Source organism: Euprymna scolopes, chromosome 11 (assembly GCF_053919585.1).
Source record: "Euprymna scolopes isolate OS-2025 chromosome 11, ASM5391958v1, whole genome shotgun sequence".
In the NCBI taxonomy this organism is placed as follows: domain Eukaryota; kingdom Metazoa; phylum Mollusca; class Cephalopoda; order Sepiida; family Sepiolidae; genus Euprymna; species Euprymna scolopes.
The window spans coordinates 23,055,609-23,072,154 of NC_136492.1; the positions used below are offsets into that span (position 1 = coordinate 23,055,609).

The 16,546-nt window shown below is 32.6% G+C and overlaps 1 protein-coding gene across 4 annotated transcripts in view; it reads left to right on the forward strand.

The window, feature by feature from the left end:
* Positions 1-16,546, forward strand: part of LOC145287807 (E3 ubiquitin-protein ligase RNF13-like) — a 287,508-nt gene that overhangs the window by 163,366 nt on the left and 107,596 nt on the right. For all 4 annotated transcript variants that reach the window (XM_080135655.1, XM_080135654.1, XM_080135652.1 and 1 more), the window contains one exon: positions 15,921-16,049. In XM_080135655.1, coding sequence (XP_079991781.1) covers positions 15,921-16,049 — 129 coding nt within the window. The remainder of the gene's footprint in view (positions 1-15,920; positions 16,050-16,546) is intronic.

The following is a 16,546-nucleotide window of genomic DNA, read 5'->3' on the forward strand; positions in this document are numbered from 1 at the left end:
ACAGATAATCAATTAATAATAAATAGAATACGATTTACATTATATGGAGGCGAGAAAAACACTTCAATTTCTAAAGACCTTTTAGCACAGCTGTTGTAAAATAGGAACTAGTCTATCACCTCTGATAGAAAAACAATACAACACGTTTATTGGTGGCTAAAAACGGCCTTGTTAGCTTGCATCATGTTTATGATGTCATGGCAAATTCCTGGATGTATAATTTTGTATATAGTGCTGTTGAAATTATTGTCAAAATCTTTGGTTGAATTTGTGAATGTTTCACAGACTTTCAAGTTAAATTTTACAATCTATTTTGATAGTATTACTTATCTCTTATATAATAAAAAGAACTACAGAAATTCCTCTCTGCACCCAAATAATATAAGTTTACAGCAACAGATGCCACATATAAATTCAATACATTTGGCCTATTAGCCACTATCTTCTGTAGCTTTCAAACACCATTATATACATATTCCATCATGATAATAAAGTGCTACATTGCATCCGACGAGCAACACCATTACAATTGCAACATCTTCAGAGGAAGTAGTTCCTATTTTTCACTCTAAATTATTAAGTCCTACCACCACTACCAGTTGACATGGGAACAATTCCACATTTTCCTACGCTATTGAGATTACATTGATTGTAATTGCTTTAAAAAAAAAAGTAAAGATCATTTTTTTTCTTTACAAAAGCTTAACCTTAAATTTTCTACCTTTTCTAGTATCAAGATCATGTAGTGGACTTCTGTATCACGTCAAAATGAGTATAAATTTTAAAAATTATTTAAACATAAAACTACTTGATCAATTTACGTGATTTTTGGAATACAATGTACTTTCCATCATAGCTACGTACATTATACATATTTTTCTATTTTTAAATATAGGGGGAATTCTGGAAAAAGAACCTAATATTTTGTATGGATAGATTTTGTCCTTTTATTTTCTGTTTTTTTTTTTTTTTTGTTTTTTTTTTTCATTTCTTTTATAATTTTGTGCTTCGGCAGTATAAGTTTACAAATAAATGCATTTCAGGTAAAAACACTATTATATACTTACGTTTCATGTTGAAATTAATATAAATTTAAAAAATTAAGAAAAACAATCCAGTAGAACATTGGCCCGACTTATTTTTGCAAAAGAAAAATTGTTGATACTAGTGGTCCAATTTGGAAATGGTGGCATTAATTGAAATCAAGGGAGATAAGTCAATTTGTCTTACAGAATTTGTCGCAAAGAACTGTTCCACATTTATATATATGATAAAACTTTATAATTCGATATATTTTCTTGGTGCTTTCACACAATTAGGATAAAATTTTGTAGTTGATAAATGGGGTTTTCAGATTAAAAAAAAACAATGGTTTCTACTTATTTTTTTTGTAAATTCTAATAAACTCCCCCATAAAAAGGGGATTGTCCAAATTGAATAGCAATTGTCTGATATAAGGGGTTTCTCCCACATTGATCAATGCTTTATTGCTTTGTGAATGTTCCTGGCATGAGAGCCGGGATCACTGCCTTCGCTTCAGATTAGTTTCGCTTTTATACAAAAAAGCCGAACACACACAAGGGGAGCCGAAAAAGCAAGAATTTTGTAAAAGTCAATGTAAATAAATCTAGACGCGACGCGTGTTCGCAAATGATAGATATCACAATCTACACGCTGTATAAAAAGTTGCAAGAAATAGTAATCCCACAGAGACCCTTCCCCCCCCCCCCGCCTGAAAAAAAGCCTTTGCCAGACATACAAAAAATGAGCACACACATTTTGCCTTTTATATATATATAGACTAGCGGGGGTGCCTGGGTGTTTGTAGGTGTGTGTTTGGGGCGGGGGGATAAAGCAGAACAAAAAGCAAACTTAACCCTGCTTAAATATAAAAAAGACGATATTAAACTTCTTAAAAGAAAAAAATAAAACCAAAAAAACGATTTTAAAAATAAAAAAAAAAAAATCTTTTGGTGGCAGGTAGGCTCGAACCCGGAGCCTTGAGGCCAATAGGCTGATGACATCTGTGCTATGGCGACAATGTAAGATGTTAAATTTAGCGATTTAAAAGTAAATGAGTTCAAATTGAGTTCAAACATCACACTATTCCGCAGTTAACTATTTCTGCAAGGTAGTTTTTTAAGTGCGTGTTTAATGAGGTCAAATCCGCATTTAATTTTACTGCGGGATAGTTTTTTGGAGTTTGTTTTTTTTACCCAACTTTGTCTGGTTTTGTTTCCCCAACCTGTAGGGAAAACCAGCTCCCCGTTTTTTCGGGGAGTGTCCAAATGAAAGTAATTGTCTGATATGATGGTAAAACCGACATTGATGAAACATTCATTGCTTTCCGGCCCGTAGGCCGAGATCCGTGCTTCAGTTTCGCTTTTATACGAAAAAGCTTAAGCAACACGTGAGAAGCCGAAATAGCAATAATTTTGTGAAAGTCGACATAAGTAAATCTAGCCACGACACGCGTTCGCAATTCATACATATTATGATCTACAGGGTATATAAAAAGTTCTAGGCAATAGTAACCCACCCACCCCCACTCCCGGGAACCCCGGCGGAAAAAGCTTTTCTTGGAAATACAAAAACTCTTGCACATGTATATAAAGATTACGATGGCAGCATTTTCTACCTAATTTTTTGGATATAAATCATCTTAAGAGTACAAGGAATACATAGACACCATTGTTTTCATGTGAAATTTAGTATTACGATTTCAGAAATTTTGACCACTAGTGTAGAGGCGGCATTTTACTTCACTTGTAATTAATTTTCTATTTTATCATTTTTCATAATTTTTTGAATTTATACTAATTTTGATATGACATGTAGTGTGTAAAAGTGTTTTTTTTTTTTTTTTTTTTTTTTACCTGAAATCCATTTGTTTGAAAGTCCATGATACTGCAGAAGCTCCGTTTGTAAAGTTATGAAAAACTGTTCTGTTCAGAGGAATTCATTTTTACCTGGCCTGGGATGTGTGTGTGTGTGTCCAAATTCCATTCATTTAAAGTCAGTATTAAATCTTTCTTAACTATCTCTCAATAGCAACATCGGTAAGAGATGCGGCTGGAGTGCTAAATGTTTTGGTTTCGATTCTAGCTGATGGCACCCAAGTTATTTATTTTTAACTTTTGAAATCACTACTATATATTAGGTACAATATAATATTCAATAGAGAATTGACTCTGTAATAATAAATGCGATATCTGCATGAATTAAAATATATTTAATCATATTTTAAGACCTGGCAAGGTCGGGTGCCCACTGCCCTTTTATAGGTAAAATATTTAAACACAGAAAGACAGACACACATACATCTGCTATATATATATATATATATATATATATATATATATATATATATATACACACACACACACATACTAAATGTTTTTCTCTAATGACATAATCGGGCTGTAAATAGAACATATCGGTTGAAGATGTTCATAGTTTCGTAATGATGGAATTTATTGTATTTACATTTGACCTAAATCTTCTGTTTCTCTGCTAAGAAATGTGAATGTTCATGCACGTGTCGCCTTAGCATTTTGGCTTATTGACTCAGCCCACCCGGCGAGTATCTACTCCAGGCACACATTTGTAATCCTCACAGCAACTGAAGGAGCCTTTCTATGCTATTTTGGTACACCAGCTTATAACACAAACAGCTTTATAATCCCGTTAGTTCTTATGATCACCAAAATGCAACAATGCGGTAATCAAAGTATGGAGAGCAAAAAAAAAAACTGATTAATTCATAAATTGGATGAGAAATAGTGAGAATTGGAACGAGTTTCATTTCTATTCTTTCATATGAAGAAAATAACTGATTTGTTTTCTTTAGGATGTCCAAAGATATGCAACGTTCCAACACTATTAATATGAATTAGTATTCCTCCCCCCCACTTTCTTTTCCTTCTCTCGTTTTTGTTTTTTGTTTTTCTCTTCTTGTTGTTCTGTTTCTCTTTTTCTTTATTTCTTTTCTTTCTTTTCCCTTTTCTTTCTTTCCCCTTTTCTTTCTTTCCCCTTTTCTTTCTTTCCCCTTTTCTTTCTTTCCCCTTTTCTTTCTTTCCCCTTTTCTTTTTTTCTTTCCCCTTTTCTTTTTTTCTTTTCCCTTTTTCTTTCTTTTTCCTTTTCCCTTTTTCTTTCTTTTTCCTTTTCCCTTTTTCTTTCTTTTTCCTTTTCCCTTTTTCTTTCTTTTTCCTTTTCCCTTTTTCTTTCTTTTTCCTTTTCCCTTTTTCTTTCTTTGTCCTTTTCCCTTTTTCTTTCTTTGTCCTTTTCCCTTTTTCTTTCTTTGTCCTTTTTTCTTTTCCTTTTCTCTTTTTCCTTTCTCTCTTTTTCCTTTTTTCTCTTCCTTTTCTCCCTCTCTTTTCTCTTTTTCCTTTTCTCTCTCTTTTTCCTTTTCTCTCTCTTTTTCCTTTTCTCTCTCTTTTTCCTTTTCTCTCTCTTTTTCCTTTTCTCTCTCTTTTTCCTTTTCTCTCTCTTTTTCCTTTTCTCTCTCTTTTTCCTTTTCTCTATCTTTTTCCTCTTCTCTCTCTTTTTCCTCTTCTCTCTCTTTTTCCTCTTCTCTCTCTTTTTCCTCTTCTCTCTCTTTTTCCTCTTCTCTCTCTTTTTCCTCTTCTCTCTCTTTTTCCTCTTCTCTCTCTTTTTCCTCTTCTCTCTCTTTTTCCTCTTTCTCTCTCTTTTTCCTCTTTCTCTCTCTTTTTCCTCTTTCTCTCTCTTTTTCCTCTTTCTCTCTCTTTTTCCTCTTTCTCTCTCTTTTTCCTCTTTCTCTTTACTTTTTCTTTTCTTTTTAACTCTGTTTTTCTCTTTTCTCTTTGATTTTTCTCTCTTATGTTCTTTTTTCGGTTTTTATTTTTAATTTTTTCTTTCATTATACTTTTCTTTTTCTGTTTCTCTTTTTTCCTTTTTAATATTTGTCCTTTTTTTTCTTTCATAACATTTTATCCTTTTCTCTCTTTTCCTCTTTCTTTCTTTTTCCTCTTTCTTTCTTTTTCCTCTTTCTTTCTTTTTCCTCTTTCTTTCTTTTTCCTCTTTCTTTCTTTTTCCTCTTTCTTTCTTTTTCCTCTTTTTCTTTTTCCTCTTTCTTTCTTATTACTCTCTGTCTTTTTCCTCTCTTTTTCCTCTCTCTCTCTCTTTTTCCTCTCTCTCTCTCTTTTTCCTCTCTCTCTCTCTTTTTCCTCTCTCTCTCTCTCTCTTTTTCCTCTCTCTCTCTCTCTTTTTCCTCTCTCTCTCTCTCTTTTTCCTCTCTCTCTCTCTCTTTTTCCTCTCTCTCTCTCTTTTTCCTCTCTCTCTCTCTTTTTCCTCTCTCTCTCTCTTTTTCCTCTCTCTCTCTTTTTCCTCTCTCTCTTTTTACTCTCTCTTTCTCTGTCTCTTTTTACTCTCTCTTTCTCTGTCTCTTTTTACTCTCTCCTTCTCTGTCTCTTTTTACTCTCTCTCTCTTTTTTCTTTTTCTCTTTGATGTTCTTTTTCTTTTTCTTTTTAATTTTTTATTTCATTATACTTTCCTTTTTCTGTTTGTCTTTTTTTTTCCTTTCATAACATTTTATCATTTCTTTGCTTGTAGCACCCACCCAACATAGTTCAAGATTCATTAATCTCATTTTAGTTTTTTGTAAATTTAATGTGTAAGTCATAAAGGATATTGAAAACTGTCAAAATGTAAAGCAGAGAACTCATATTCTTACAGTTTACAAGAAATAATCTCCTTTACATAGTTATTTAGGTCATTTAAAATTTTCTTTATTATAATAATCTACTTTGCTGGAATAATTATTTTCAGAAATAAACTGAAGCGAATTAGACTTCTTAGTGTAAAGAACCTGTTGCAATGATGAAAAGAAATCATTGATTGAGATTGTCGGACTGACTTCCTCATCTTGGTTGTTATTGTCACAACGTTTCGGCCGTTTTGCCCTCCGGCCTTCGTCAGGTGAACGGTTTGTTAGGAGTCTCGAACCCAACCCTTTATTATTATTACGGGGGTACCGTGTTCGGACTCCAGCTAGGCTTTGGGACATAGTTGCTGATTCTCACTAGTGACATATGGCCGAGTGGTCCTAGACGTTGTATCAAAGTTTACAGTTACCCAAAGGTGCTGAGTTCAATCCTGAACGAAGGCAGTGAAAAAGTAACATTGAAAAACAGAGAATCAGCAACTATGTCCCAAAGCCTAGCTGGAGTCCGAACACGGTACCCCCGTAATAATAATAAAGGGTTGGGTTCGAGACTCCTAACAAACCGTTCACCTGACGAAGGCCGGAGGGCAAAACGGCCGAAACGTTGTGACAATAACAACCAAGATGAGGAAGTCAGTCCGACAATCTCAATCAATGAAAACAACTCATCTCAAAAATACAGACAATTACGAAAAGAAATCACTATTCAAAATCAAATATCGATTTGTCATGTTCAATACTATTTAGGTTTAACATGGAAAATCTGACCAGATAACTTTATATATTAGATTGTTTTTCTTTTCGTTCATGCTTATAACAGTATTTAGAGTTGGTCTCTTTCTTTTTTTGAGATTTAACTGATTCTTGGATACTTTCTTCATTTATGATAGTCTACTAATGACATTTCTCAGAAGTTTATAAATTTGTTTTTAATATTTGTGTTTAATCGCATTCTTTTTTAAGCATCTTTCAATTTGATGATTCTATCTTTAGAAAAAAGCACAACAAATTTACAAGTTTGGCACTTCTGCAGGACTGACATATTAGCAACAGAGACGAGTTATCGACCCCTGTTCTTCGAAAAAGAAACGCTGTCTAGCGGCCATTTTGTGAACCTCAAATCTAAACAAGTGTTTACGGTCATGCAAAAATATATAATAACGAAGTAACACAAAAATATGAAAATCGAAACATTTATGGTATAAAAAATGTATCAAAATATAATTTTAATGTATTTATATAATTTTCCATAATTACATTCCAATTATAGTGTTGAAAAAGCTTCAACCAGAAATTGCCCCCATACTTACAAAACTGTTTAAGCATTGTCTTAAGGAGAATTGCTTCCCAACACCCTGGAAAACCTCATCAGGTGATAGGTCATCTCCCTCTCATGACAGACCAATAAGTCTCCTGTGTGTCATGAGTAAGTTGCTGGAATCCATATTAAATAGAGAAGTAGTCAACCACCTCAGCAGAAATAACCTTCTTAGTGACATGCAATATGGTTTTCGTTCTACTAGATCTACAGCAGATGTGCTAACAGTTATAGCTCATAGGATTAGTGAATCTCTCGACAAAGGCTTCCTTTCTAGGGCAATTGCTCTTGACATATCAAAAGCCTTTGATAAGGTATGGCATAAAGGCCTACTTCACAAGATTTCCAGCTACGGTATAACTGGAAATGTTTTCTCAATTATTAAATCATTTCTCTCTGATAGGCTCATAAGAGTAGTGGCTGATGGGCAGAAATCAGAAGCCTACAGTATTAATGCTGGTGTCCTTCAAGGGTTTATCTTAGGCCCAACTCTCTTCTTGATCTACATCAATGATCTCCCAAAACACATACTTAAATCATTCGTTGACATCTATGCTGATGACACGACCATCTATGGCAATACATCAAAGGCCGTAAATGACAAAGTTCTCTCTGATTCTCTCTCCTCTGATCTTGAGCGCATGGTACAGTGGGGGAAGAGGTGGCTGCTTACTTTTAATGCATCTAAAACCAAGCTTCTATCTTTACATCATCAACGCTCTGATCCCCATCTGGCATCAGTTGAAATGAATGGCTCTCGTCTTGGGGAGGCTCCATGTTTTGACAAGCTTCTGGGATTGACCTTTACTCCTGATCTGAAATGGAACACGTACATCAAATCCGTTGCCAAGGTCGCTGGAAAAATGATGGGATCCTTCAATGCTCCAGAAGATATCTCACTTCTGATGCAATTCTCTATCTATATAAAAGCCAAGTACGTCCAAGGATGGAGTACTACTGCCACATCTGGGCAGGAGCTGCTAAAAACAGCCTATCCTGCCTTGACAGAGTACAAAATAGACTTCGTAGCCTAGTGAGGGATGCCCTCTTCTCTCCCCTGCAACCTTTCTGCCACAGAAGAGACGTTGTGAGCCTGTCATTGTTTTATCATTATTTCCATGGTAATGCTCGTCTGAGATCCAATCTCTGGTCCCCCCTCGCGAATCTTTCATGAAAAACACCCATCTAGCTGAAACCACTATCAGTAATTTTACCCACTCTTTATCTGTGCCTAAATCAAATTTTTTTTTTACAAAAGATTGTATAAAAATGTATCAAAATATAATTTTAGTTTGCATGCACTTTTAGAAAAAAGGAAGAATTATCGACCCTTGTTCTTTGGCTGACACGCGCAATCTGTCGGCGGTTCTTGAAACTAAAATACATACATTTGCCTCATGTCACTGACATGCAAAAGTGCCACAGGTTTTAGTCCAGTCAGAGTTTTGGCTCCTTTGTTTTTATTTACCTAAATCAAGGAGAATCTTCCTCAGCCATGTTGAACCCCTAACATCATCTCGGGAAGAAACCAGATCACAGCTGTAGACCAGACGGCTATAGAATGCCTTTCCATTCCTACTGACATGTGAATCTCCCCTTCCTCTTCGTTCAGAAATACCCTGCCTCTAGTGGAAAACACTCAACTAACTGAAAACAAGAATGAATCCATTAAAAGTTATGACCAGATGGGGTTACAAAACTGATTTTTCTGCGAATATGGGGAGGGTATCATAAGATGCAGCACTTCCTTGTCTGTCCTCTACTGCCTAAACAGTGCAAATTGAACGATTTTGCAAAGTGATGCAAAGGACTGCATTAAAAAAATGGGAAACTATCATATAACATACTTCAGACATGCATAAAGAAGAATGTTATTTATGACTAATCAACAATAAATTATCAATCAGGATTAAATATTAAAATCGATCAGAAATAAAAATTTTATTTTTTTAACCATACATAACTAAAATTTGCCTTATATGATGGACAAAAAAGATTTCATTATACCCCTCGTAAAAATTTATTGATCACATGGACACAAAGAAAAAAAAAACTGGTTCAATTTCTAACTTTATAAAATTAGTTAAGCTTTGTCTGTAGCGTAAGGTATATTTGTCTGTAGCGTAAGGTATATTTGTCTGTAGCGTGAGGTATATATATATATATATATAATTATAAAACTCTGTGGACCATCCGGCTGTACTTACTTGAATCTTGTCTTTGACGATTGAGCGATTCCATTTTTTAAAGAAGGGATGACAGGTTAATATATAAAATATATGCATATGACTGTGGCTCAGAGGCTTAAGACTGAGGGTGGAGAGTTGTATGGTTTTGACTTTTGATTCTAGCTGATGACACCTAAGTCATATATTTTTTTTTAATTTTGATCTCACTACTATATATTATGTTCAATATAATAATCAATAGAGAATTTTCTCTATAATAATATTATGTAATCTGCTTGGATTAAAATGTCATATTTAACCATATCTGACGATCGGGCAATGCCGGGCAGCCTGCTAGTATGTGTGTGTATGTATGTATATATATATATATATATATATATATATATATATGAGCAAACAGTTAATAAAATGTTAAAAAACACTTTGAAATGTGTTAAAAACATATTTAATCTGAAAAGGAAACACTAGATAAATCGATAGTCCTTAATCCGCGGAGTTTCGAAGAAATACTCTCCTTCTCATCAGAGGGTAGGAATTAGCAAAATGCGGGATCGGATTTTGCATGCAAAAGTATTTGATGAAACAACAAGTAAGTCAAAGATCTTACTTGATAACAAAAAAAGTGAAGCAGAGGGAATATGGTGACGAAAAAGGTGATTACACATGAATGGATAGTCTGGTGGAAGATAAAAAATCCAGTGACGGTAAAATCCAAATGTAAAACTTCAAGTAACCCTTATTAATTTGATTATGTAATAAAGTTCCTATTTGCCTTTTTAACTTATATATATATAATTTAAGATCAAAAGTAAAGTTACATATATATGAATCTGTTATATTTTCTCATCATCTATAGATTAATTTTCTAGCGTTTGCATGTTAAGGTAAAATGTGTGCAAATGTGTAGCCCTTACTGAACTAAGGTTGTTGTATTTATAACCTCATCTAATAAATGTACAGATGTTCATATGAATAATACCTTTATTAACACATTTGTTCCATATTGTTCTTTCACTGCAGTGGGAAAATTTAGTTGAAGTGAGGCCAATATTTCTAATAAAATTTCAGAACCTGCCTTCCCATTAAAAAGCAGAAATTCTTACCTAGCATCTACCTGTTTGCCGAAATAGTAGCTATTGAACAATGCCCTCTCTTGGCTAGTTATTGATTTCTTTCTGCTGATGTAATTTTGCAATGAATATTCATGCAACTCCTCTGTATCTATGGCTGTGTCTTTCTGAACTGTTTATCATCGTCAGGTGTTATCTAATTCATCCTGTCGGGTAACCGATTTAAAGAAAAATGATAAAAGCAATGGATGAGAAACGAAGAGTTAAAACTCGCAAGAGAAACTGTAAAGTGTACAATTTTCAGTTTTTACACCTACTCTTTCTCTCCATCCATTTTATTTTATTTTATTTTTTACTCAAATGAAAGGGAATGTTCAATTTCTATCAATTGCTATTCATCTCTTTCGCTCATTATTCTATTTCATTTATTTTTCTTTAAATTTTTGGCATTTACCCAACTTGAGTTACCTTAAGAATAAAAATCTAATGAAAAGAGAATTTCTCCTTTCAATTCTCTTAAGTTTTCTACATTAGATGCCAAATGTCATTTTGCCCAGTTTGTGTGAATATCTTATTAATTCCAGTATTGTGTGTGCATGTGTGCGTGTATAAAGTATGTATGTACACAAGTTAAAATAATAAAATTAAAATCAGAAAATATTTTAATTCTGTAACCCTTATCAAAAAATGACAGAAGAAATTAACGGTGAATCTAAAAATATGGTCTGTTATTAAATTTGTTCCTGGTGTTATGTGTAACAGTGAGAGTAGCTCCTTCATTTATATAGACTAATCAAAAACAAAATGCTAATGAGGATCGAATATTAAAATTGATTGAAAATATTTTAACACAACAGATTAATATACACCATATATGACTAACAAAACAGATTTGAATATGTACCGTATATTAAAATAATCTATTAATCACAAATTTGCCTGGGGGAATGGACTGACTCTATTTCATATAAAATATACAATTGTACTTTTGAATCACAAACTTTATTCATTTTTTGACTAGGTTTCTTCTTCCTCAACATCATCAGCGTAATATCCGGTTTAACTAATTCTTGCTTTCCTTATTTTATCCTTTAGTCCTCACATTCCATGAGTGATGAGGGAAGAATTGCTGCTTTCTGGGTCAGTCTATCCATCTAATACTTATTCTTGGTTAATATTTGACCTTGAAGTAGTATCTTTTTTTATTTATTTTTTTTTAAAGCTCCTTACATCAAGTGGCTTCATGCCTTGTCTGCAGCGATTTTCATTAAAAGAAAAATACTGGCATGTGTGGGATGACTGTTCTAAACTGAAATCCAAACTAGCTTATCACGACCATTATTTAAACTACGTAGCCTGAAATGCAAAATATTTTCTTTTGAAGTCATTTCCTGAGTTGAGGTCAGATTATTATAGACTGGATGCCCTTTTTTATGCCAACCTCGTGAGGTGATGAAGACCAGCATTTTTATAGAGCCACCATCTCTAAGTGATTGCCTACCAAGGTTTAAGAGCATTTCATCTACTCTTTGTGAACTAAAATGTTTGTGAGTTCTGGGTCGGGTATTCTACTAGTCTAGTATATCTATAAAAGTGAGAAAGTGTGTGTGTGTGTGTGTGTGTGTGTGTGTGTGTGTGTGAAGACAGCTCTCAACTTATGCTCAACAAATTTTTTTACAAACTCGAAATTTAGTATATAGGGTATTCAAACACGTGGAAAACTTTAAAAGCTTTTCATCAGGAAAAAAGGTTCTAATGGGTCAAAATTGTTACATGGCGGTAATCGGATTTTTATCTGCTTTCCAACTGTTTCGTGACTGCAAATGCACAGTTGTAAAACATGACAGCTTCCTTATGTTAAGAATAAGTAGGTTCGAACGCACTTTAAATAATGTGTCAAGCTGGTCTAATGGTTATCATACTTGACTACTTGGCAGCCTGCTAGTATATAATCCATATATTAATACAATTGTGTGTGTCCTGCTTACATCCGGGTCGTTTGTTATGTACTTCCATTTTTTGTAATAAATGATTTTATCATGAATTCTTCATAAGTTTTGGTTTTGGTTTCAATTATAGCTGATCGCACTTAAGTCATCTGTTTAATTTTATCAAGAATGCTTCATAGGTTTTGGTTTAGGTTTCGATTATAACTGAAGTTTATATATATATATATATATATATATATATATATATATATATATATATATCTTCATAAGTTTTGGTTTTGATTCAAGCTGATGCACCCAAATCATATGGGTATGTTTTTTTATTTTTGAAATCACAACTTTATGATATATAAGAATCGATAGAAAATTGATTCTACATATAGTGTATATATGCGAAATTTGCATCAATTAAAATATATTTAAGCGTATTTTACGATCGGGCTACGTTGAGCGTCTCTGTTAGCTTAGATAAATACTTTTGCAGTTTTAACAAAAGAGCTACAATAATAATATTAGGGCGTCTCCATTTACGCTGAACATTCATAGAATGCCAACATCAATATATTGCATGCGAAAGAGTCCGTTGTGGAATTTCCACAGGTCCCATTAGTAAAAACTTTTAAGAATTTGGTAGACAAAAGATGGAATTACAAGTAGGCTAAGTGATGATAATCAGGATTTCTGCAAAAATTGTAAGTCAATGGAAACTGGTGAGAATGCAAATGTGGAGAGGCTATTTTAATTCTTACAAATTCTATTACTGTTGGTGCACAGGGAACAGCTGGTGACGGTGTGTTAGGAGTGATTAAGTTCAGAAAAATTCTGTAACCACATGGTGTTACTGTTGTTGACCAAGGGAAGATGTATCAAAATGAAATCTGTCCAATCAAAGTTGAGGACATGCGTTGCATGGAGAGAAATAATGTAAGAATGATATGATGGATGTGTTTATGAGTTTTGAAGATAGCCTTAGATCTGAAAGTCTCAGATTTAAGATTAAATAGGCAGAGTACAGGGAGATGCATGCAGAAAAGGAGACTGTTTGTTTGGTCACATCAAAAGAGTGGATTAGAGTTCCTTGTGTTAGTAAATGTCGAACAATTGCAGTAGCATGATCAGTTCATAGTGAAAGTGCACGGACAACATAGAAAAAAAGTGATAAGGATGGATTTAAGAGATAAAAACCTAACCAGAGATAGTTTAAAAGCCGTCCAACATGTCAGCATGTAAAACAGACGTTGATGATGATTGAACGTTATTAAAATATATAGTGGAAAAATTGTCACATAAAATATATTTTATTATATAGATATATATACTAGCATGGATACCCAGCATTGTCAGGGTCGATATGAAGTTCGGTTTGGCCACAACTGCTATACTAAGAATATTGACCAGTTTTTCATTATTATATGTGAACTCCATCATTATCCTAACAAAAATTAAAAAAAAAAAAAAGAACAAATAAAAACACGAAAATGTAACCCCCCACCCCGAAAAAAAGCAGAAGTATGTGACAAACTCTCCACCAGATATTTCGGCAGAAGGGATACGAAGAGAAGCTATTCTCCGGATATTGAGCACCTTTTTATGACTATATTCCAGTTTAAGCAAATTTCTTTTATGCTACCTCAGTCTAGAAAGATTTGTTATTACGGTTTGTTGCAATGAAAACAAACTGTAAATAATTCAGTTTCAAAAATACCAAAGTAGAATTTGTTTTAACAGAAATACACGTTTTATGTTTTAAAAATGATGAGTTTTGACTTATTAAAAGAAAAAAAATTAGCAGTTACGATGTCAAAAAAATGTGAAGAAAAAACTGTCAAAAAAATGTAAATGAAAGTTTTTTTTTGTTTTTGCTTTAAATAAAGAATTGTAGTTGAATTTGTTTATTTTAAAATAAAAATCCACTGGATTGCGGAATTATGGAAATTATTTTATTTGAACTGATTCCAAAAATAATGCTTGAAACTTTGTGTGAATTATTTTTAGTTTGATTATCTGCCGAAAAAGAAAACAAAAAGAAGAAAGTTAGTGTCCAAGGGAAATAACTCAAATAACTAAAATCGGTTTATAAAAAAATCGATGTTGTTAAAAATAAATTAAATTAAATATATTCTCAATATAAATCAAATTTATTTAATAAACTTAAATAGAACACTTAAAACAATCCTTTCACTATAAACAATAACTAACACACCGCTATTTAATAAATCGATTTCCCTTAATGTGATATGCAAATGAGGTTATCTCTTAATGATCTATTTTGCAAGAATAATACTATATATATATGAATAAATGAAGTATTAAAGTAATGGGCCTTTTGTATATATTAATCAAATTGTGAACAAACAAACAGACAAGAATACAAATATATATATATATATATATATATATATAATGGGTTAATGTAGTTTGTTTGAAGCATTATTTAGTGTGTATATATAAAGACAATAGAAGGCAATACAGAAGTGAAACGGATAAACACAGAAAAAATCTAATATGTATAACAATGTAATGAGTTTTACATTTTCCACCTTTTTTAATATACTTATTTTTGGTACTTCTACACTATCAGACCAAAATTTTGTAGTCAATAAATAGTTTTCAGATAAAAAACAATCGTTTCTACTAATATTTTTGGTAATTCTAGTAAATTACAATGTTAGCTTCCAAATTATGCAGTCGAAGTTACCTGAATATTCCATGAACAAAGCTTTTTCCTTAGAACTGCATGCCTGTAGAACTGTTCCGTTTCCCTGCTTTCCAGCTGACTACAATATGATCGTTTCAGGTCGGACGTAAACAAGTTCTTGATGAGCTATCCCCTTAAGTAATCCAATTTACCAGATTTCCACCACTAACGATTACTACAATATTGGCCCATTGACTACTGTACACTCATTAACCTGTATCCTCGAGTGGCCTCTAGGCCTTGTAAAAAAAAAGGAATATACAAATTTCCATCGAACCACATTGACACAAGTAAGATTCAAATATTAGATAAAAATAAAAATATGTATACTGTATTAAGAAGTGGAAACTGCAAAATTCCTTCCATAGTTATTCTTAATTTGCTTAAGTTCATGTTTATCCATTACACCTCTGCATTGTATTGTCTTTATCTATCTAATATATATATATATATATATATATATATATATATATATATATATATATGCCCATAGTTATCCCAAAACTAGACGCATTTAATTCACACTCAGAAATTTTTATTCATTTTTTTTTTTTTTTTTTTTTTTTTTTTTTTACATGTTTTATTAAATAGCAGAAAATCACTAAACAGTTCCTCAGTGACTTTAAAAGAGCTGTTGGAAAGTTTTTTTTTTTATCTGAAATGAAGAGATTTGAAGAAACAAAATAAAAGGAAATGGTGATATTTAAAGTCTGCAAGAACATAAATTTAAAGAAACACTTATTGTAGCGTTTCTAGGTACCCCATTCCCTCTAAAATGGATTTGAAACACACATTGAAAAAAATCTTATGTTGTCATATTAGATTTCAAAAATATATATAAAACCCTTGTGATAATAAATATATATACACACACACACACACACACACACACACACACACACACACACTTTTATGGTTTATGTATGTGTATATTAAAGCAACGTGTTAAAAAAATGTATTTTAATGTGTATGTTTATTAAATTAATATATGAATATTACCTTTTGTTTACAGGGACGACTGCATTATGCAATTCCTCATGATGCATGTTCAAAGGTAGAACCTCCACCACGGATAGACAATCGCACTCTTTGGATAGCATTGATTGCACGAAGCCACAATGGGTGTGATTTTGCTGTTAAAGTAAGGCTCATTTCACATTTTTTTTATCTTTGGCATTCCATCATCCCACTCCCGACACTCCGAAACAACAGTGTTGTCCTTTTAGTAATGGGTATTTTCATGTCATTATTTTAAATCCGTCTGCAAGAAAGCATGACGTAATAAAACAGAACTAAAATTACATAATTTACAAGTTTATTATAATCATCAAATGTAAAAACAAGGATTAAAATATCACAAGGTTCTTTTAATTTATGGATTTTTAAACAAATAACTCTGATCTTTAAGAGCTTAACTTAATAAATAAATTGGCAAGGAATTTTTACTTGTCAGGGAAAATAAGAACCATTTGTCAAAATTTACATAAATCCATCCAGTATTTTTATTATTTTGTTGTTGTTTGTTTTTATTTTTATATAATAAATTCAAGTTTTAACCATACAAGGAATATTGCTGCCATTGTGGGTATATTCAAGGAAGATAACTCCTTGTGTGTGTTTGACTCCATTTCAAATTAT